This window comes from Piliocolobus tephrosceles, chromosome 15 (assembly GCF_002776525.5).
Source record: "Piliocolobus tephrosceles isolate RC106 chromosome 15, ASM277652v3, whole genome shotgun sequence".
NCBI classification, from domain to species: domain Eukaryota; kingdom Metazoa; phylum Chordata; class Mammalia; order Primates; family Cercopithecidae; genus Piliocolobus; species Piliocolobus tephrosceles.
In genome coordinates this window covers 104719982-104744622 of record NC_045448.1, presented here as the reverse complement: position 1 = coordinate 104744622, position 24641 = coordinate 104719982, and the positions used below count along the sequence as shown (strand labels likewise).

The 24641-nt window shown below is 38.8% G+C and overlaps 1 protein-coding gene across 3 annotated transcripts in view; it reads right to left on the bottom strand.

The window, feature by feature from the left end:
* The window catches only part of AFF3 (AF4/FMR2 family member 3), a 630275-nt gene that overhangs the window by 183866 nt on the left and 421768 nt on the right, over positions 1-24641 (bottom strand). For all 3 annotated transcript variants that reach the window (XM_023211385.2, XM_023211386.2, XM_023211387.2), the window contains one exon: positions 13038-13089. In XM_023211385.2, coding sequence (XP_023067153.1) covers positions 13038-13089 — 52 coding nt within the window. The remainder of the gene's footprint in view (positions 1-13037; positions 13090-24641) is intronic.

The following is a 24641-nucleotide window of genomic DNA, read 5'->3' as shown; positions in this document are numbered from 1 at the left end:
CTGAGATCCGCGCCACTGCACTCCAGCCTGGGCGACAGAGCGAGACTCCGTCTCAAAAAAAAAAAAAAAAAAAAAAATTTGAGGAATCTTGACCTAGATAACCCCCGGAGTAAAGGTACATTTGGAAGGAGCCTGGGTGTAGAAGACAAAGGGTGGGCCCCTGGGCAATCAGCAGGAGACAGGGAAATATAGACTCCATGATTTTTTTTTTTTTTTTTGACAGTCTTGGTCTGCTGCTCTGGCTAGAGTACAATGGTGTGATCTCAGCTCACTGCAGCCTCCACCTCCCAGGTTCAAGCTATTCTCCTGCCTCAGCCTCCTGAGTAGCTGGGATAACAGGTGCCCGCCACCATGCCCAGTTAATTTTTGTATTTTTGGTAGAGATGGAGTTTCACCATGTTGACCAGGCTGGTCTTGAACTCCTCACCTCAGGTGATCTGCCTGGGATTACAGGTGTGAGCCATCATGCCCAGCCAGACTCCCTACTTTTAAAAACTCTCTTTTCCGACCTCGGGGACCCCGGACCTTCGAATGTGGTGCCAGAACACAGAAGATGGGGTTTGCAGTCTTGTTCTATGATGGTATCATTTCCAATAGACAGTCCTGTGTTTTAGTGTTTTATTCTGAGAGCAAAACAAATACAACAGCAAAGCCTAATCGTCCTCTCAGGTGAAACTTACCTTTCCTCCTCACCTCTTCTCCTTCAGTAACTCTCCCCAGCCCAAAGCTGACTCCTTGGTAGGTGAAGGCTGGTCAAAGTCTTCCTTCCTTATTCATTGATAAGCCATGCCCCTTCGCATGCCTTCAGTCTAATTTGTGATTCTAACTAATGAGGGGTCTGAGGAACTTGAAGAGGCCCTTCCTATTTTATTTTTTATTCTTGGTATCTAATAGTTGGAGAAACAGGATCTGGCCAACTTTGTCTAGACAAAGGCTGTATGCTAGGTTTTTCATTTTCTTAGCCGAAACAATTATGGCAAATCCTTTAAACAGATACAAAAAGGAGGTCTCTGTGGACAGACACCTCATAGACTAAAAGATCAGCCACAGTTCATCATTTTAGACACGTATTGCTGGAGCCAAAATAAGTATCAGGAAGGTTTCAAGTTTCTCCGGGGAAAAAAAAAAAAAAAACTTTTCGTAACAATTCTCAAATCGACCTTGATCTCTCAACTCCCAGACACTACTCTATGATCAGTTTGTGTAAGCTTATTGTTAAATGCACTTGCATAAATGATAGATTTCTTTATATGTTTAGCACACAATTGTTCCTCTGTATTTCTTCCCTCCATATTTAATGTTTTCTAAGATAGTGCTACAATGAGCTAATGAAAAATTTTTAATGAATACTATATCAATGCAGGGACACTGACATGAACATGTTGCACTTTGTATGATGACTCCAAGTTGCACATTATGTACCTGGAAAGAGCCTTTGGGTATCATCCAGACTGGCTCCACCAATCTGTGGTGCTCACGTCTTCCAAGACATTTTGAAATAGAAGTCGGTGGTGGAGGTGAATTCTTCAGCCTCCTGCAGAACCTGCATCCTTCACTCTGGGGAGAGGTAAAGCCATATGCTTCTTGCTGATGTTCCTACTCTTGGAGAAGGTCCTGTCTTTGGAGAAGAGCTCACTCTGGCTGGCATCTCTGGAGTAGACCACTCAATCTCTCTTCTCCTCAGCCCTAGCTTCACGAGATCTTTTAAAACTTTCTATTAATTTTTGTTTTTACCACCCTTAACATCTTCTTAGTTTTCCACTTATTTTTAAAAAAGAAGAGAAAAATTCTAGTAAAGCTCTGATCAGTACCAATGGCAGACATGAGGCTGTTTTATAGCTTTTATAAGTTATGAATATTGTTATAACAGGAGGAACAATGATTTATTTAGTGCCTATTAGGAAACAGGTACTTTCCATATATTAATTCCAACTAATATATTAATTTTTGAAGAAGGAACATTTCATGGGTCTGAGCTTATAATAGTTATAAGACTTATAATGCAGTCTGAGCTTGTAATAGTTTCCAGGTCTTTTTCTGTACAATGGTACACACCTGGCTGGATCATTTTCCTTCTGCCTCATTTAAACACTCTGTGTTTCATCCCGTTTCTGATTTATGTAGGTCATTTCAAATCTTTTTTTTTTTTTTTTTGAGATGGAGTCTCGCTCTGTTACCCAGGCTGGAGTGCAGTGGTGCGATCTCGGCTCACTGCAACCTCTGCCTCCTGGGTTCATGCCATTCTTCTGCCTCAGCCTCCCGAGTAGCTGGGACTACAGGTGCCCGCCACCATGCCCGGCTAATTTTTTTGTATTTTTAGTAGAGATGGGGTTTCACCGTGTTAGCCAGGATGGTCTTGATCTCCTGACCTCGTAATCCGCCCACCTTGGCCTCCCAAAGTGCTGGGATTACAGGCGTGAGCCACTGTGCCTGGCCTCAAATCTTCGTTTTTTTCTTTAAGGCTACAGTTACTTTGTACAATTGAGGGTTATCTACAAATGTAGAATGGTATGTTCTTGGGATCTGTCTAAAAGCCTGTGTAACTGACCCTTGACTTGAGAGTGGATTTTCAGTGGTGGTAAATGGGGATTGAGCAAGCACAGTGATCCTGCCAAATTGTGGCCTTCACAGAATCTTGGAAATCTTCATTCGCTCATTATTCCTAGAATTTTTCTAGTACAGTCAACAGTCTAGCAGGATGTTGACCTGCTGCTTTTCAGGCATTATTTCAATTACTTGGTCTTCTTGGGATGCTTGTTGTCTCTAGAGAAAAAATATAAGAGCTCTGGGATAGTAGCAGAATGGGACAGTGGTTAAGAGCTTGGCTTCTAGGACCTGAATCTTGGGTTCAACTCTTGGCTTTGCCACTTTAAGCTAATAAATGCAGGGACATTAATTTGCCTCTTTCTGCTGGTTAAAAGGGAGTATTTCTGGATTGCTGTAAGGGTTATAGGGGATAAAACATGTCAAGCGCCAAGAGTTGTACCTTGTTAAGGTAAGTGTTCAAAACAGGTTAATTATTATCAGGTAAAAAAGCTGTCATATAAATATTTTTATCATATATATATATATACATAAATACAGAGACTGGGTGTGGTAGCTCACGTCTGTAATCGCAGCACTTTGGGAGGCCAAGGTGGGTGGATCACCGGATCAGGAGTTCGAGACCAGCCTGGCCAACATGGTGAAATCCCATCTGTACTTAAAATACAAAAATTATCTGGGCGTCGTGGTGCTCGCCTGTAATCCCAGCTACTTGGGGGCGCTGAGGCAGGAGAATCTTTTGAACCCAGGAGGCGGAGGCTGTAGTGAGCTGAGATCACGGCACTGCACTCCAGCCTGGGTAACAGAGTGAGACTCGGTCTCAAAAACAAACAAACAACAACAAATATAAATATATATATCCCATCATGGCAACTCCCAATCAATATCCAGCCTCTCAGAGCAACCCCGGTTCCAAATTCTATCTCTGTAGATTAGTTTTGCCTGTCTTCTTGAACGTCATATAAAGCAAATTTTACACACATTGCATGACCTAGCCATTGCATTTGTAGGCGTTAATACAGGAAAAATGAAAAATATATTCATTAAAAAGATGCGTGCAAGAATATTCATAGCTACGTGATAGCTACGTGAATATTACCTGATAATAATTATACACAGTATACACTCTTGTGTGTCTGGCTTCTTTCATTTAACATAAGCTTCTGTGACTGATCCATGCTATAGTGTGAGCAGTTTGTTGCTATTTGATTAGAAGCATTCTGTTGTATGACTATACCACAACTGTTTATTCACCAGTTGATGGACACTGGGGTTCAGTTTTGCACTGTTAGGAATCACGTAGCTATGAATATTCTTGCACGCATCTTTTTTACACTCCTACTAGCAATGCATGAGAGTTTACATTGCTCCATATGCTTACCATGATTTAGTGGTATTGATCTTTTTAATTTGAGCCATTCTAGTGGGTGTATAGTGGTATCTCATTGTGGCTTTCATTTGTATTTCCCTAAAATAAATGTTATTAGTGAAAAGCACCTTTTCATCTGCTTATTGGCCAATTTGTGTATCTTCTTTTTTCTGTTCAAAGCTTTTGTCCATTTAAGAAATTTATCATTTTGTCATTGAACTGTTAGAGTATCTTATATATTCTAGATACAAATTATTTGTCAGACACTTGTATTGCAAATATATTCTCCCGGTTTGTAGCTTGACTTTTCATTTTGATGAGCAGTTATCTTTACATTTTGATGAAGTCCAATCCATTAGATTTTTCTTTCATGTTGTGTGGTTTTGTGACCTCCGTAAGACATTTTTGTCTGTTCCTAGTTGTAAAGATACTGTCTTCTGTTTTCCTCTGGAAACTTTGTTGTTTTAGCATTTATATTGAGATCTATGCTCCATCTCAATTGTGTGTGGTATGAGATTCATTTTTCCCGAGAAGTTGCTCTGGCATCATTCATTGAAAAGACCTGGCTTTCCCCACTGGACTGCTTCGGTGCCTTTGAGGAAAATCAGTTGACTATATCTGTGTGGATCCATTTCTAGACTATTTTTTCTATTGATTTGTCTGCCCTTATATCAGTGCCACACTGTCTTAAATTACTTCAGTTTTACAATAAGTCTTGAAGTCAGGTACTGTAAGGCCTCCTTACAAACAGGCCTCCAAAAAAAAGGCCTCCAACAAACTTTGTTGTTTTTCAAGATCATTTTGGCTACCTCTTTTGATTTTCTATAAAGATTTTAGAATCTGTAAAACCATTTTCTACAAAAATGTCCTGCAGGCCTTTTGGCCTTTTGATCAAGATTGTGTTGAATCTATAGATCAGAATGAGAAAAATTGAGATGTCAGCACTATCAAGTTTTCCAATTCATGAACATCTCTCCATTTAGTTAGGTTTTAAATTTCTCTCATAAATGTTTTGTAACTTTCATTATACAGGTCTTACATGTCTTTGGCTACATTTATTCAGTTTTTATGTTTTTTTATGTCAGTTTAAATGGAATTGCTTTTTAAATCTCATTTTCCAATTGTTTATTGTTGACAAATGGAAACACAATAGATTTTTGGATATTGACCTTTTTAAGTTTACTTACTGATTCTAGTAGTTGTTTAGTAGTAGTCCTTAGATTTTTAGGACTTTGTCCATAAACAATAATTATTTTCAGGCTTTATGTCTACTACTTCCTTTCCTTGCCTTACTGCACTGACCAAAACCTCCAGGACAATGCTGAATAGAGATGATAAGGGTAGATATCATTGTGGTATTCCTGATCTTAGGAGGAAGTGGTTTGAAATTCGCTATTGAATATGATGTTAGCAGTAAGTTTTTCAGGTCTTTTTTTTTTTTTTTTTTTCTGATGGCCATCATTAGATTAAATAAGTTTCCCTCTAGTCCTAGTTGGCTGAGAGTGGTTTTGTTTTTCTTTTTAAATCATGAATGGGTGTTCCATTTTGTCAAAAGCTTTTTCTGCATCTATTTAGAGGACCATGTGGTTTTTCTCCCTTATTCTATTCGTATAGTGGAATACATTAAGTGATTTTCCAATGGTAAACTAACCATGCATCCCTGTGATAAATCCTGCCTAGTCATAGTGAATGACATTATTTTCATGTATCACTGAATCAGATATGCTAATATGTTGTGAAGAATTTTTGCATCAGTGTTTTTGCAGACATTGATGGGATATTGTGTGATTTTTTCTTTTCTTATAAAGTTTATGTCAGGTTTTGGTATCAGGGTTGTACTGGCCTTATACAATAAATTGGGTAGTGTTCCTTCTCCCTTTATCTTCTGAAAGTTTGTATAAGAGTGTTAGTTCATTTGTTGGTGTTCATTGATATAAATATATCTTAAGGTTTTCACAGAATTTACTAGTGACCTTTTGAGTATTATAAAACATCCTTTTTTGCCTCTTATACTCTTTGTCTTGAAGTCTATGTGGTAGCATTAATACAGTCACATTAGCTTTCTTATGCTTATTACTTACACAGTTCATCTTTTCTGTCTTCTGCTTCAACCTACCCGTGTTTTATTTAAAGTACATATCACGTAGATAGCCAGCAGTCTTAATTTTGTAGCTGGTCTGACAATCTCTTCCTTTTAATTGGAGTTTTCAGTCCATGCTTTAGTTTGGGTAGGGTTTGTCTGTATCCATCAAATCTCATGTTGGAATTTGATCCTCAATGTGGTGGTACTGGAAGCTGGGGCCCGGAGGGTAGTGTTTGAGTCATGGGTGTGGATGCCTCAAAAATAGATTAATGTCCTCCCTGAAGGTGAGTTCTCACTCTTGAGATAATAAATTAGCTCTAGAGGTGATGGAAGAGTTCCTGGAAGAGTAGGTTGTTACAAAGCCAGACCATCTCTTAGGTTTCTCTGTTTGCACCTGCCCACTGCCCCTTTGCCCTTCTCTACCATGTTTTGATGCAGCACAAAAGCCGTCACCAGAAGCCAAGCAGATGCTGGTGCCCTGCTTCCCATACAGCCTGTAGAAATGCCAGCTAAGGATGCCTCTTTTCTTCATAAACCACCCAGGCTCAGGTATTCTGTAACAGCAACACTAAACGGACTATGACAGTCCATTTGTATTTAATGCAGTTACTAACATGACTGGGTTCAGGTTTACTATTTTTCAGTCTGTTTTCTATTGATACTTTCTGTTTTTCATTTCCGGTTTGTTCCTGCCATCTTTTATGTTAATCCATTTTTTAGTATTTTATTTTAATTCCTGCAATGACTTCTTAGCTCTCCTGCTTTTGGATACTTGTTTTTAGTGGTTTCTCTGGGTATTACACCACACATCTTTATCTTATTCCCAGTCTACTTAGATTTAATATCATATCACTTCACATAAAATGTAAAAACCTTGCAGATGTGTAAAATTCCACTTGCTTTCCCTTATTGTTTGTGCTATTTTGTTATATATTTTACGTCTGCATACATCACAAATCCCACAAAATGATATTTTGATTCTCACGTTAATTTAAAAAACATTTACCTATATATTTATTATTTCCTATAAATATTTTCTTCTCTTAGGTTTGAGCTTCCATCTCATATTATTACCCTTTGGTCTGACAAATTTTCTTTGTCAGTGTACTGTAGTGTAGGCATACTGGAAATAAATTCTCTCATATTTTGTACATCCCAACATGTCTTTATTTTACTGTCAATTCTGAAGGATATTTTCGCTTATTTAGAATTCTGGGCCGGGTGCAGTGGCTCATGCCTGTAACCCCAGCACTTTGGGAGGCCAAGGTGGGCGGATCATGAGATCAGGAGATTGAGATCATCCTGGCCAACATGGTGAAACCCTGTCTCTACTAAAAATACAAAAATTAGCTGGGTGTGGTGGCGGGCGCCTATAGTCCCAGGTACTCAGGAGGCTGAGGCAGGACAATCGCTTGAGCCTGGGAGGCCAAGGTTGCAGTAAGCCGAGATAGCACCACTGCACTCCAGCCTGGGGACAGAGCAAGACTCTGTCTCAAAAAAAAAAAAAAAAAAAAAAACCGAAAAAAAAAGAATTCTGGCTTGACAATTCTTCCTTTTTCTCTTTTTGTCTTTCAGCACCTCAAAGATGCCTTTGTGCTGTATTACAGCCTCCATATTTGTGATGAGAATTCTTCAGTTAATTGTATCTGTGTTCCCCTGTATATAAGACTGTTTTTCTCTGACTGTCTTAAAGATTTTCTTTTTCTGTTTAGTTTTCCATAATGTTCCACGGTGTAGTTTTATTTGTTTATCTTGCTTGCGGCTTGCTGAGCTTCTTGAATCTATAAATTAACGTTTTCATCCAGTTTGGGAAGTTTTCAGCTATTATTCCTTCAGATATTTTTTCAGGTCTATTTTGTCTCTCCTCTCCTCCTGGCACCACAATGCATGTATATCAGACTACTTGATATTATCCTATAATTCACTGAGGTTTGATTGTTTTTTAATCTTTATTCTGATTTTCACATTGAACAATTCTTATTGATATAAGTTTACTGATATTTTGTCTTTTCTATGCTTCATTTATTTCAAATGTTACATTTTTCAGTTCCAGAGTTTTCATTTGGTTATTCTTAGATTGGTTTCCATTACCCTGCTGAGATTCTCCTTTTCAGTCATGATGACTATGTTTTCCTTTACATCCTTGGACATATTATAGTAGTTGCTTTATAATTCTTGTCTGAAAATTCTAACATCTAGGTCATCTCAGGGTCTATTACAGTGGCTATTTTTTCTCTTGATTATGGGTCACATCTTCCTACTCACATGTCTTTCAAGTTTTGGTTAATGAACACTGTAAATTTTGTTTTAGAGATTCTAAACTCTCTTTTCTTCTTTTAAACAGTGTTGATTGTTTTTTATTCTATCAGGCAATAAAACCTTTAGCTGATTAGCTTGAGCTTTTGGATATTTAGTGTTATACTTTGTTAGGAAGGATCTGTTTTGGGTTTGCCCTTAATGTTAGGGTGACTCCTTTACTCTGAAAGCACATTCCCCTTCTGGGGTTTCAACAGAAAATCTGAGGCATTTACCAAGCCCCTCTAACTTGGGTAGGATTCAGATTCTGAACTTTGTAGGCAGTAGCTGTAGGCAGTAGGCAGCAGCTGAAATCTCTGCTCAGCATTTTTGGCTTTCTAGTAATTGTTTTCCACTAGGCTCACTGGCATATTCCCCACACATATGCAGTTTAGGGGTTATTCAAGGATTGATGGAAATTTATATACAGAAGGGAGGGCTCTTTTCTTTATGGCTCTTTTCTTTCTGTGACTTACTCAATTCCCAGCCACTCTGGCAGCCCTGAACTCTATCCCCTGACACCTCAAGCCATTACAGTTCTGGCTTTCTCCTTGAGTTCTAATTGTTCTTTGTGGACTGGGGCATGCTATATAAACGTAGTTCTCACTCAGTCCAGTGACCCTCTTTCAAGGATCAAATTTCCTACATTCTCTGCCTTCTTTAAGTTAGACTACAAATAGTTATTTTTAACAAAAGTATTTTGTCCAGAGTTTATAACAGCTATCTGCTGGACAGTTAGTCCAAGATAAGTTCTTCCATCATTAATATAACTAGAAGTCTGTCACAGACATTTTAATTTGTGCTTTTGTGTGTGTGTACATGTTAAGATTAAATCACTCCTTTCATCATCCTAAATGCTCATAGGATCACTAAATAATACATATTGATGGGTTACTCAGGTGTTGTCCAGACTGTGTTGTACTGTCAGGCATTGACCATCTGAAATCAATCACGATAGATCTCCTGTTTTTAAAGGAGGCCATGAAGAAAGATGCTTCCTTAGGAAATAAGCTCTTCTGTTTGGAGACTCCCAACCTTGGATTACAATTTAAGCCCATATAATGGCTTTAGTGACTCAGGGTCATAGAGTTATACAGACAGAGGGATGTACAGGCACCTTGCTGAAGCCACACTGGTTCCACAACACCGTGAATATGAAAGAGGCGTCTTTCCTAGTGCCCCATGCTTACTAGCCCCATTTTCTTTGCTCTGCTCCACTCCTTCAGCTGCCATGGAGCCCATCATGTTTCATGTTTTACTTAGGCTGTCTCCTCTTTTCCCACTTTCAGAAATCTGTGTACCCCTGGTTCTGTTTACCTGACTCCTGAATCATTCTGATTAATCTGCCCCTTAATGTTATGGGCCAAACTATTTCTTCCCAAAATTTATATGTTGAAATCCTAACTTCCAGTGCCTCAGAATGTGACTTTATTTAGAGACAGGGTCTTTACAGAGGTAATGAAGTTAAAATGAGGTCATTAGGGTGGGACCTAATCCAATATGAATGCTGACCTTATATAAACGGACACCGAGATAGACATGCACAGAGAGACGGCGTGAGGACACGTCGGGAGGAGACGGTCAACTACAAGCGAAGAGAAGCCTGGGACAACTCCTCTCTTTACATCTCCCAGAAGCAACCAACCCTACTGACACCCTGACTGGGACTTCCAGCCTCCAGAACCATGAGAAAATAAATTTCCATTACTTTCACCGCCTACTTGCTAGTACTTTGTTCTGGCAGCCCTACCAAACTAACATGCTTCCCACTTAACAAATCCTCTGCTCCCAATTTTCCTACTTATTGTGACTCACCATTTTAGTTTGTCTCTTGAGATCCACACCCACCTTAGTATGGAAAATGGACAAAAATCAGAAGGTTTATGCTCTAACTCCTCACTTAAGTGGAACGACGCTTTTTTTTTTCTTTTTTTTCTTTTATTTTTGAGATGGAGTCTTACTCTGTTGCCTAGGCTGGAGTGCAGTGGTGCAATCTTGGCTCACTGCAACCTCTGCCTCCCAGGTTCAAGTGATTTTCCTGCCTCAGCCTCCCCAGTAGCTGGGATTGCAGGCACGTGCCACCACACTCAGCTAATTTTTTCTATTTTTAGTAGAGATGGGGTTTCGCCATGTTGGCCAGGCTGGTTTCAAACTTCTGACTTCAGGTGATCCACCCGCCCCAGCCTCCAAAGTGCTGGGATTATGGGTGTGAGACACCGCACCTGGCCTGGAGTGACCTTTCTGATCCTCAGATTCCTTATCCATAATATGCGGATATTATCTCTATCCTACCTACCTAAAAAAGCTCAGATAGATGCTGCACATAAGAATGTAAAATGCTACACAAATCGAAGGCATCCTGAATCTCACTCTTTATCCGTAACGTACTGCACCTCATACCAATTATAACAGAACCGCTGTTAGAGGTCTCCTGAGTGGTTTCAAGTTCAGCATTCTCCACTTTTAGGAGAGATGCTTGCAACCTGTTATTTCTAGTTTAAGAGGCAAGTGCCTAAGAAACTGCTTTGCTCAAAGAGGCAGGAATATGGAGTGATGCTTCAAGCTCCCATTGTTTTTATATTTCCAGAGGGTTTAAAAGTAATTCCTCAGACAACTTTATATATATATATATATTTTGAGATGGAGTCTCCCTCTGTCGCCCAGGCTGGAGTGCAGTGGCGTGATCTCTGCTCACTGCAACCTCCACCTCCCGGGTTCAAGTGATTCTCCTGCCTCAGCCTCCTGAGTAGCTGAGATTACAGGTGTGTGCCACCATACCCAGCTAATTTATTTTTTTGTATTTTCAGTGGAGACAGGGTTTCAGCATGTTGGCCAGGCTGGTTTTGATCTCCTGACTTTGTGATCTGCCTGTTTTGGCCTCTCAAAGGGCTGGGATTACAGGCGTGAGCCACTATGCCCGGCCAATATACCTACTTTTATAGATGTTATAAGAAATAAGGTATGGAATAAAGCAAACCAATGCTTTTAGGGAATAAACTTTTTATTTTTTTATTTATTATTTTTGAGACAGAGTCTTACTCCGTCACTCAGGCTGGAGTGCAGTGGCATGATCTTGGGTTTAAGCCATTCTTGTGTCTCAGCCTCCCGAGTAGCTGGGATTACAGGTGTGTGCCACCACGCCTGGCTAATTTTTGTATTTTTAGTAGAGACGAGGTTTTGCCATGTTGGCCAGGCTGGTCTCAAACTCCTGGCCTCAAGTGATCCACCTGCCTCGGCCTCCCAAAGTGTTGGGATTACAGGTGTGAGCCATTGAGACTGGCTGGGAATGGACTTTTTAGAAATACGTGAGGGAAGGAGAACTTTAAAAGCACATCCAACAGTCCTAACCAAATGGGTGCTTACTGAATGTGATTTTAAAATATGTAAAATTAAACGTAGGATGCTAGTCACTTTCCAACATACTTTTTACGTTCTTTGATAGTCTTTAAAATAATTTCATTATTGAGAATTTGAAAAAAATGTTTCTACAATTAAAACTTTTATAAAATAGTTTATTAAAAAATACAACTTCCCCCAAATAGCTTACATTCGGGTTGCATGAATTTTTATGCAGTTTCTAACGTTACTCAAAAGAACTGAATTTCCAATGATTCTCCCCTTTTCAGTTCTCTAGAATGCCTCCAGATGGCATTAAAAGCCTTTCCCATTATATTTTACAACACACAAGAATTAAAAATTAGTGATATTTTAACCATTTAAGACCAGTCACATTCATTATATCATCTGAAAGCAGGACAATGGAAACTATTTAGAACTTTTAGGGAAGTATCTGAAGAAAGACAAACATATATTCATATCTCTTAGGAAATATACACATCTCTCCTATTTAAGCCAAAGGATCTTTCTAGACCAAGAAACAGATTTTGGGCAAAATAAGACACTCAATATTTTACTACAAACTGATTTCCAATCAATAGCACTTAAAAAATGCTTAGTAATAAGAACACTGATCCCCATACAGATAAATTCACAAAGCCTGTCTTATAATGAGAAAACACGCGCCACTGCTCATAAGTGATAAAAATAAAGATTTTTAAGGAGCAAACCTGTTACTGACTCTTACGGAGCTAAAACAAAGTCACTTGTTAGCTCGTGAATTTTTTAATTTAAATGCTGGTATATCAATTTGGCATCAAATTAATCAGTAAAAACATACTTGGATTCCTTGAATATTGAGAAGAAACAGACAAAACACAGAGTGAGGAGCACATGTTTTATAAGGGCCTTTTCTTATGTTTTTAAAACTGCTTTTGTTAATTCAAAAAAATAAACTCTGGAGATTCCATAGATATCGATAATTGTACTTTTCACATAATTCCAAGGTGAGGTTGCAGATGGCAAGCTTCTGAAACGACCCTGTTACTGCACAGCCGTGTGGGACAGCATACCTCCCAGTTTAAGTGTGAAAAGTTCTGTAATTCTTAAGACGATGCTGAAAGTCTCCAACCAAATCCCCCCAGCACACATGCTCAAATCTCATTACATTTCTACTTCATAAAGAGAAGCATCTGCATTTTTCAAGATTCCTCTTACTCTGCTAAAGCATAAAAAAGCCCTCAAAATGCATCTGCACCCAAAGCATTTAAAAAGACATTACCATGAGAAAAGAGAACCATGGGCTTCCTTCCATCATCATTACAACTATTACAAGATACTCGCACTATCTCATTTTACGAGGCATATTTAAGAACAGGCATCTCTGATAGAAAAACGAAAGAGACTTACGATGTATTCGATGTGCCATTGTCTGGGCTCTCTGGCTCTGCATCACCTTTCTCTTAAAAAGGAAGCAGAAAAAAATACCGACATATGAGTCTTACAGTCTTTAAGATTTAAGAGAGATTAAATATATTTCCATGCTCCTATTAACAATCTTTCAAAATGTGTAGCAGGAGGCTTTTAAAACATCTTTTGCAAAATAATTTCTTCTCTGCAATAGAATTGCCCAGGCACAGATCTGTGAGTAGGTACTGAGGAGCTATTTGCAAACAACCAGAGGCTTGGAGTGGAGACCTTGCCAGAAGATGAATATCTTACAGATGGAACCTGTTTCCTTCCACTTCACTTTACAGAGAATTTCAGGAAATAAACCCATCAGCATTCTATATCCAAGGCACTTTGAACTTTGATTGCTTCTGCTAACACAAGCCAAACCAGGTCAGGCTGAATCAGGACTTGGAGGAAAGAAGGTTTTTTTTTTTTTTTTTTTTTTTTTTTTTTTTTTTTTTTTGAGACAAAGTCTCACTCTGTTGTCCAGGCTGGAGTGCAGTGGCACAATCTCAGCTCGCTGCAACCTCCACCTACCGGGTGCAAGCAATTCTCCTGTCTCAGCCTCCCAAGTAGCTGGGACTACAGGCGCCTGCCACCACACCTGGCTAATTTTTGTATTTTTTGTAGAGATGGGGTTTCACCATGTTGGCCAGGCTGGTCTTGAACTGACCTCAAGAGATCTGCCCGCCTTGGCCTCTCAAAGTGTTGGAATTACAGGCGTGAGCCCCCCGTCCGGCCAGGAGGAGAGAATTTTTACAGAACACTGAGGTTGCACTGTAGGTCCCAAGATCCCCCTATCTTATACCCCATGGAGAGCCCCGGTGGCAGGTTTTGGGGGCCAAAGCTTAAAGCAGAATGAGATGTAAACCAGAAATCTTTTCTGACCATCCGAAAGGCTAGTTAAGGAAACGCTTCTGTGGGCTGTGATCATTGAGGAATTAACAAGCAGTATGTAGTTGGGGGAGCTTGGAACCAGTTCACTTCTTGTAGTTTGCAGTAGGCTTAATGTAATTCCTAATCCTTAATCAACTGGTGGTTTGAACCATGCATCCTCATTTTGTAAGGAGTTTCTTTGTATTTCCTTGAGGCTTGGAGATGGAAGAAGTCACTGATAACTGAGACTGGGCTCGTGTGTTTCCTGATGGTTGTGCAGAGCTAGTACACCCCAGAGAAGGCTGTGAGTTGCAAGAAATAGGTCTGTGGTAGTAACTTGCTTTGCTGTGGTCTTTCAAGTCAGGCCTGGAGATCTCCAGAATCCCTTGGTCTACTGCTCAGGTCCTCGGGCCCACACATTGTACCATACCCCTTTTGTCAGCTGTCAACATTAGCTTGTGTTCACCTAGTCCCAGGAATGACTCCCTAAATTACATAACGAGCATATCCCAAAGGTACTGCCCAAACTGAACTCAAAAGCAAACTTTATATTTCCTTCTCTTTTTCTTATAGGAATAAACAGTTGTAAGAAAAAGAAGACACAGTTTCTACAGTTCGTACATCTATCTCAGACATTTATCCAGTGCCAGAACAGCTATGAGCAACTTTGGCTAAAAGTTGGTCAGATGAGGGGAAAAACAAAAAAGTCACAAAATCTATTTTAACTGCCTTGAAAACAAACATTGATTAGACAGGGCCTCAATACATATAAAACCATGTTGGAATAAAGTCTAAAGTAGCAAATTAATAAACTTGCTTTACAGCTCCTTCTTGTGTATTTTCTTTTGTCTTCCAGGCAAGGTCTGTGGTGCACTCATTTAGGAAGCTAGCAAGGCCTGTTCAACTGGCTTCAGTGCTGGAAAATAATTTAGTACTTTGCAGAAACATTTTTTTCCATGGACTAACCACAATCTCTCCTATAATCCTGAAATAGAGAGTTATAACACCTGCATTATATAACACAAAACTAAATGGAAGTACAGTTTTTTTTCTCAAATATATGGATCCTTTTCCCCAACCTCCTTTAATTTGGTGAAATTGGTTACTATCCCCAGTCTCTAGCCTCCAGTAGTCACCACATCCCATCTTCATGAAGAATGTAAAACAGCAGACTTGGAAGCGGCAGGCAATGGTAAAATTCCCAAAGAATTTATGTCAGAAAACAGGAAACTGAAAATAAAAACGAAGGCACTGTTTGGATGTTTGAAGAAATATGTTTCGCCTTGACCAATAACGCACCCCAAGTCTTGGGCTGGCTTCAGCACAGGGACAGACACGCAGCTGATTATCTTTGCTCTCAGTAGCACTTATGTTGTGGCAACAGGGCAAACAGAATAGGTTCCGGCAAATAGGAAGGATGTAGTGGGGCCAAACAGAACATGGTGAACAGTCTGAGAGGGAGTGTTCTCAGCAACTTCAGTGCTATAACGAATTTGCCTTTCTGGAGGGGGAAAAGTAAGTTGGTCAGGAATGAGACGGGGTTAAAACTATTTCCGTCCTTCAGAAAGAGTAAAACACAAAATTTCCCCCAACGTCTTGAAATTTTAGGTGATGCAATTTCTGCAGTTAACTTGAAATGTTTAAGTGCATACACCATTGAGAATTATGCTCTCTTTATTAGGACCCCAGGGAAAATGGTGAATGTAATGGAACATTCTAGAACATTGGTACGATTTTTTTTTTTTTTTTTTTTCCAGTTGTGTGCGCAGGAGATGTTTCCTGCTCAACCCCCCAACCATCCAAAGAGAGTTCTCCAGGGTCCTCCTGTTTGTGTCAGCTGTTTTCATGATGGATACCACACTGGTCTCTTTGGGAGGGAACCTGCATTGGTCACTAATAAGCTGGGTGCAGCGAAGCCATTTTACATGTGGAAATACAATTACAGAGAGGAAGAGGGGGAAAAATGAGCCACAGAAAGAACTATATATGCACATAGATATGTATATATGTAAATATATGTAAAATCTTTGCATCTATATGTATTATCCACTTTCAATTTGACAGTCCATATTTGACTGGGCCTTCCACATTGTCTAACATATACTAGGTGCTCAGTATGTGTCTCCTGTTCTGACGATCTGTCACTAATACAGAATCCCATGCTGCAGTGGGAAAAGATGTGTAAGGTACTCTTGCCAGTGAAATGGAATATACAGTTTGAGGCATGAAACAGCTTGCTGACTCCAGTAGATCACTTAAAAAAATTATAACAGTTACCTTTGTAACTCAATGTACAGAGGACTTCTATGTTGGGTGCTGTTGGGAACATAAAGATAAATAATGTGGAATTCATGCTCTTTAAACATTTAAATGGACTGCACTGCTGGAGGATCTTGCTTTCCATCAATAGTGTTGTCATATAGGGACTAAATATGTTTTTTGAAAAGGAAATCAAAATAATCCTGCATTAAACTGAATTCTGCAGAGGTTAAGTTTTGCTATACCACAACTTTTTTTGTTTTGTTTTGTTTTGTTTTTGAGACGAAGTCTCACTCTGTCGCCCAGGCTGGAGTGCAATGGTGCACTCTCTTCACTGCAACCTCTGCCTCCTGAGTTCAAGGTGATTCTCCTGCCTCAGCCTCCCGAGTAGCTGGGACTACAGGTGCCTGCCACCATGCCCGGTTGATGTTTGTATTTTTAGTAGAGACGGGGTTTCACCATATTGACCAGGCTGGTCTCCAACTCCTAACCTTGTGATCTGTCTGCCTCAGCCTCCCCAAGTGCTGAGATTACAGGTGTGAACCACCATGCCCGGCCATATGCTGCAACGTTTCTACATAGTTATATTAAAAGCAATCCATGTTTATGTTTTTAAAAAAAATGAAAAGAAAAGAAAAGAAAAGGTAATGACTTTGCTTGCTTTTTTTTTTTTTTTTTTTTAAATTCTGTTAGCCCTTCAATGATTAGTCTAAGTGACGTGTTTTTCCTTTTTTGAGATGGAGTCTCACTCTGGTGTCCAGGCTGGAGTGCAGTGGTGTGATCTTGGCTTACTGCAATCTCTGCCTCCTGGGTGATCTCACGTGATTCTCCTGCCTCAGCCTCCTGAGTAGCAGGGATGACAGGTACATGCCATCATGCCTGGCTAATTTTTGTATTTTTAGTAGAGATGGGGTTTCACCATGTTGGCCAGGCTGCTCTCAAACTCCTGGCCTCAAGTAATCCGCCCTCCTTGGCTTCCCAAAGTGCTGGCATTACAGGTGTGAGCTACCGTGCCCAGCCAATGTGTTTTTATTTCTAGATGTACCAACTTTAGACGGAGGCAAGGTATTTAATATTCTCCCCCCACCCGCTTATAATTTTCATTAGTTCTGTTATTACTTTTAGTGCCTCTAGTGGGCATTTGTAACTTTAAATATATTTAATCTTATTTCTCTTGATTAATCACCTTCTGACAGTATCTTTTCTGAAACTCACCCGTCTATCCTTCCCTCCCACCTCCCCGTTACAGCTATATCTTTCCTTTTATATCACCAAGATTTAAAATATGTATATCCTGTTCAGTAATTATTGAGTCATCCTCCTTAATATTTAGTTAATAATTTAATTTTTGGTCTTGCCTATAGGTCAAGTAAAAAATTGTACCCAATAATGAGAATTTGCAATATTGTGACAATATAAATATTGGTCACTAAAGAACAAAGCAGCCTGAGTAGACCTGAACAGAAGGGAATGTCACTAAGGTGGAATGAGTGCAAATGTTCCTGACATTTATGTTAAATGAATTCTCGGCCGGGCGCGGTGGCTCAAGCCTGTAGTCCCAGCACTTTGGGAGGCCGAGACGGGCGGATCACGAGGTCAGGAGATCGAGACCATCCTGGCTAACACGGTGAAACCCCGTCTCTACTAGAAATACAAAAAACTAGCCGGGCGAGGTGGTGGGCGCCTGTAGTCCCAGCTACTCCGGAGGCTGAGGCAGGAGAATGGCGTGGACCCGGGAGGCGGAGCTTGCAGTGAGCTGAGATCTGGCCACTGCACTCCAGCCCGGGCAACAGAGCAAGACTCCGTCTCAAAAAAAAAAAAAAAAAAAAATGAATTCTCATTGTTATGTTCTGCCACGTCACAGGTTTGTCTCAAGTTAAGGTTATGTTCTCCCTAAAATAGTAGAGGACACATTTAGTGAACATAAAATGTATATTTACATGAAATGTACATAGACACTTTCAAAGCAGTAAAATGAATGAACTGTGAAAACACCTTCCAGGCCAGGGATGGAACATCATCAAACGTGCCTTCACTGGCTTCCATCTATTCCCGCCCTTCCCACCAGCTACTGGTAAAACAATTGTGGCTGGGCACGGTGGCTCACACCTGTAATTCCAGCACTTTGGGAGGCTGAGGCAGGTGGATCACAAGGTCAGGAGATCGAGACCATCTTGGCTAACATGGTGAAATCCCGCCTCTACTAAAAACACAAAAAAAATCACCCAGGCGTGGTGGTGGGCACCTGTAGTCCCAGCTGCTCGAGAGGCTGAGGCAGGAGAATGGCATGAACCAGGGAGGCAGAGCTTACAGTGAGCCGAGATCGCACCACTGCACTCCAGCCTGGGCGACAGAGTGAGACTCCGTCTCAAAAAAAAAAAAAAAAAAAAAAAAAAAAAAAAAGAATTTTGTGTCAATCGTTCTGTTTTCTGGAGAGTTTTTGTTTTTGTTTTTTTTCTTTTTAACCACCTATGTGTGTATTAATAAATTAACTCTTTTTTGGTCACTATTGTTTCTAAACTTCATACAACTCTAACCATACCTAGGTGTTCTTCTGAGACTCACTTCTATCAGGCAGCGTTATGAATTTTAGATTTAGCCATCATACTGCATGTAGCTACAGTTTGTTCATCTTCACTGCTGTGCAATAGTTTATTGTATAAATATTCCAGAGTTTCTTATTTGTTCTTCTCCTGATGGACATTTAGATTTTTTCTATTATGAACAACAGAACAGAAAACATTCGTGAACACCCTTCCTCATGCACATGTTAGGAGTTCTGGGCCTTAAGATTTCCATATGGTCAACTGGAGCAGGGAATCCAAAACTGATTTCCAAATTAACACTCCCCAGACAGTATATGAGACTTCCAACTGATTCACCTCCACACCAACACTCGTTATGATCAAGGTTTTAAAGGTTTTTCCAATTTAACAATGTCGAATAACATTCTGTTGTGTTGTTTGCATTTCTCTGAGCACTAATGAGGTAAATATTTTGTGCTTGCTCTTCTGTGTCGTATCTTAAAAATTATTTTTTAGTATTAATTTCTCATTCATAGAATCATTTTATTGTCTCAATAAGAGTCATACGTATAGTCGTGTGTGTGTGTGCGTATAACTTTGCAATATACAGATAAAACTTGGCTGGTGCGGTGGCTCACGCCTGTAATCCCAGCACTTTTGGAAGCTGAGGCGGGCAGATCACGAGGTCAGGAGATGGAGACCATCCCGGCTAACACAGTGAAACCCTGTCTCTACTAAAAATGCAAAAACAAAACTCCCAAAAAATTAGCCAGGCATGGTGGCAGGCGCCTTGTAGTCCCAGCTACTAGAAAGGCTGATACTAGAAAGGCTGAGACATGAGAATCATTTGAACCCAGGAGGCGGAGGTTGCAGTGAGCCAAGATCGGGCCACTGCACTCCAGCCTGGGCAACAGAGCGAGACTCCGTCTCAAAAACAAAACAAACAAAAAAAACATTTCCCAGTGTTAGCCTTTTTACTTTCTCTGTTATCTTTGGATAATGTTAAGTTCTTAATTTTAATGTACTCAAATTTATAGATCATTTTCTTTATTTGACACTTTTTGTGATTTAAGAAAAACATCAGAATAATGTTTTATACTGTCTGCTAAAAGCATATACTTTTACTGATTTTTAAAAAATACCTGGATTGGTTTTTGTATATGGTGTGGGGTAGGGGCTAGTTACGTTTTTCTCCCTAGAAATAACCAGTTATTATGGTACTCGAAGTCCATTCTTTCTCCATTGATCTACATCATCATCTCTGCCGTGAGTCTGGTTTTCAAACACCTGTGGATCTGCTTCTGGGTCTCTATGCAATCGCTTTCATTGCTCTATTTGTCTATTACCACCCTCATTACTTAGCTTTAATATATATTTTTAAAATATTGGTAAGGTGAAGCTCCAACCTTGCTCTTCAGGAACATCTGAGCTATTCCTCGCTCTTTGTTCTATTGTACAAATTTCAGTATCATCAGTTTGTCAATTTCCACATACACACAAGTTGGACATTTGATTGGAGCTGTACTAAATCTACAGATATTTGGAGAGAACTTATATCTTTACAACACTGCATCTTCCAATTCACGTACTTGGTATTAGGCATCTCCATTTATTTTGACCTTCCTTAACATATTTCAATAGTTGGTTAAGTTTCTCCACAGAGGTCTTAACACATCTTTTGACAGGGTTATTGCTTAGTAAGTTATATTTTTATGCTAACATTAAAAGTTGTTTTAAACTATAGTTTTCAGTTGTTAGTATAGGGAAATGAAATTGTGTATACAGAAATCTTGCTAAATTTTCTTATTAATCCTAATAGTCTGTAGATTCTTTTGAGTTTTCCGCATAGACAAGATAATTTGAGAAAATGAATTTTTTTCTCTTTTCTAACAGATACTTTTTTTTGTTATTGTTTATTGCCTTGACCAAGGATATCCAGGATAATGTTGCATATGGAACTCATGTCTTGTTCCTCATCTTGAGGGGAATGCTGCAAATGTTTCAACACTAAATAGGATGGTTGTTTTGAGTTTTTTGGCAGATACTGTTATTGTGTTAATGAAGTGGGCTTCTATTCCTGATTTGCTATTTTTCCTTTAAATCATGTATAGTGAATTTTATCAAATGCTTTTTCTTAACTTATTGAAACAATCATATTTTTCTCCTTTAATATTTTCATGTAATTAATGTTACTATTATAAAAATAAGCCAATTTTGAATTCCTAAAATAAATACAATTTCTTAATTATGAGTTATATTTTAAAATATATTTTGTACTTTGCTGGATGGAAGTTACAAATATTTGACCTAGAATTTTTACATTTATGATCATGAATGATACCTGTAAATTCTTTTTCTTGTATTGGCTTGTCAAGTTTTGATATCAAGGTTATACTGCCTTGACAGAATGAGTTGAGAACCGCTGGCTTTTTCTAACTATCTGAAGAAGGGTGTAGGTTTGGAATTACCTCTTCCTGTGAGTTTGGTAGAATCCCTGGTAAAAATTTCTAGCCTTGAAATTGTGTGTGTGGAATGATTTTTAAAAAATTACTGGGCCAATTGTTAAAATGGTTATAAGATTATTCAGGTTATATTTATATGTAAATTTCATATAAAACATCTACATATATACATATAATGCCTGAATAATCATTTTAATCACAGTCATTTCATCTAGTTTTGAAAAAATTTTGGCACAATTTTGTTCATATCTTTGTTCTTGATGTGCATCACATTTTTTCCCTTTTTGATTCCTAATATTATTTATTTGTGCCTTTTCTCTTTTTGTCCTGACCAATCTCTCTGGAAAGTGTGTCAACTGTATTATATCTTCAATGAATACACTTTTGGCTCCATTGACATATAAATTTTATCTTTGCTATTTTACTAATTTCTGCTTTTGTCTTTGTTTTGTAAATCTCTTTTCCATTTGTTTTGGGTTTATTTTCTCTTCTTTCAGCTCTTAAGATGGATGCTTAGTTCATTAATTTTTTTGTTTTCTAGTGTGAGGCATTTCTTTATTTTTAGAGACAAAGTCTCACTCTGTCATCCGGGCTGGAGTGCAGCGGTGGGATCTTGGCTCACGGCAACAACCGCCTCCCAGGCTCAAGCGATTCTCCTGTGTCAGTCTCCCGAGTAGCTGGGACTACAGGTGTCCGCCACTACACCCAACTAAATTTTGTATTTTCAGTAGAGACGGGGTTTCACCATTCTCGAATTCACTGATCTCGAATTCCTGACCTCAATTGATCTGCCCACCTCAGCCGCCCAAAGTGCTGGGATAACAGGCGTGAGCCACTGCACCTGGCTTCTAGTATGAGTATTTCAGAGGGAAAGCTGCAATTTTCCCTCTAATTTAGTTTCTTCCTCCAGTTTTAATATTAGGTATTTCTATTACCTTTCAGTCCCAAATATTTACTAATATCTGAAGTGATTCTTAATTTCTAAACATGTGTTTTCCCTACTAGTCATATTTTCATTATCAATTTCTAATTTAATCATATCGTGGTTGGAGACCACGGTCAATATAATATTTATATCTTTAAAAATTTGTTGAAACTTGCTTTATGGTCCAGTAGTTGTCAATTTTCATAACTGTTCCCTGTCTGCTTGAAAACAATGCATATTCTGCAGCTGTTGGGTAATATACTCTCTCTCATTGTGTTGTTTGAATCTTATGTATCCTTACCATTTTTTCTGTTTGCATGATATAACAGTTACGAATTTATGTTTACATCTCCCATTAAGATAATACATTTCTCCATGTAATTTAGTGATTTTTACTTTTAAAAATTTGAAGCTATGTTATTTGGAATTTACATATATCCAATTATTTTGTCCATATGGTAAGTTGTACCTTGGGTAGTGACCCTTTTTAACTGTAGTAATGCTTTTTGCTTAAAGTTTATTTTTCTGGTATTAGAATACATATATCATCTTCTTTTTCATCAGTATTTGGTTGGTATATATTTTCCTATCCTTTTTCCATTCAAATTTTCTGAATCTTTAATTTCTAAATGTGTCATTCTAATAGCACAGAGCTAGAGTTTTGTGTTTTAATCCATTCGGCCATTATTTGTTACTGAATCATTGCCTCTAATCCATTTGTTTAAATTACTGATTTCTTTCTTTCTTTCTTTTTTTTTTTTGAGACAGTCTTGCTCTGCTGCCCAGGCTGGAGTGCAGTGGTGCACTCTCGGCTCACTGTAACCTCCGCCTCCCGGGTTCAAGCGAGTCTCCTGCCTCAGCCTCCTCAGTAGCTGCGACTACAGGCAAGCGCCACCACACCCGGCTAAGTTTTGTATTTTTAGTAGAGATGGGGTTTCACCATGTTGGCCAGGCTTGTCTCGAACTCCTGACCTCAAGTGATCTGCCCACCTCAGCCTCCCAAACTGCTGGGATTACAGGCGTGAGCCACCACGCCCGGCCTTTAAATTACTGATTTAATTTATGCTACTATATTTTCCCATATACTCTGTTTCATTTTCTCTTCTTTAATTCCTTTGGATTAGCTAATAATATTCATATTCTATTTTAAACTTGGTTTGTAAGATGTTCTCCACATTTGGTTTGTAGGTTAAATACCTTTTACTATAGTTTAGTTGGTACCCTAAAAATTGCAAATATTTACTTAATTTATCAAAGCCCAAAGTTAAAATTTTTATCCTTCTCTGAAATAATTACAGGAACTTAGAAGATTTTAATTCCAAATTCTCCTCATCTTATGTTATGCTATTGTTTTGTGGATTCCAATTGTATTTATTTTGATTACTTAATACATTACAACATTGTTTAAATTTTCCCCATATTTACTTTCACTGCATTTAATCCTTCTCGCACCTCACATTCCTTCTGAACAAAGTATGTCTTTTAAAATTTCTTTTGTAAGGATTTACTGGTGGTAAACTTTCCCAGCTTTTGTCTGAAAATGTCTTGATTCATTACATTTTTTTTTGGAAGATACACAATCCTAAGCTGACAGTTATTTTTTCTCAACTCAGTGATGCTTCAGCTTCTCTGCTTGCGGGCTCCCATTGATGTTGTTGTGAAGTCAGCTGTAAGCTGGCTGAGTTTTTGAAGATATTAAAGGGTATTTTAATTTTTATGTGCAGTTTAGCTACAATGTGTGTAGTGTGGACTTTTTTTTTTTTTTCCCATTTATCCTTGGTACTCACTAGGTTCCTTGACTCTGTGGATTAATGTCTTTCAAGTCTAGAAAATTCTCAGCCATCAATCATCTTCTTCAGTACTGTCTCGCTTCCCTTTCCCTTTCTGAAATTCTAGTTAGATGTATGTTAGGCTTCCCCACTTTATCCCCATGTCTCTTAACTCATTTTCTGTTTTCCATTTCTCTCTAGGCTGCATTCTAGATACTTTCTTAAATTCAACTTTCCAGTTCGTTAATTCTTTCTCAGCTATGTCTAATGTGCTGTTATGCCTGCCCATGGAAATTCTAATTTCTATTATGTTCTCTTATTCCTAGAAGTTCTGTTGAACACTCCTCCAAGTTTTCTTGCTCTTTGCCACATTTCTAATTCTCTCTTTCATTTACAAAAATTAACGCAAGGGCTCTAATTTTATATTCGGGGCTTGATAACCCCAGTTTCTGAATTAGGAGTCCGATCCTCCACTGTCCTGTTTGTTCTGGCTCTCTTGCTCACAATCTTGTTACCTTTTGTAGTAATCATTTCTTTTCTGATTGTAAGTCGCTCATTTCCCTTAGTGCTCTAGTTCTGTTGTTATTCATTCCTCTCCATTTCCTTTTTTCTGGTATTACTAATACCACCAGTCAAGGTGGCATTTTGACCATGCCACCTTGACTGGCTGTGTATCTTCAATCCCTTTCACAGTTTCCATTTGTGTTTCGCTTTATACTCAAAAAAAAAAAAAAAAAAAAGTTTTC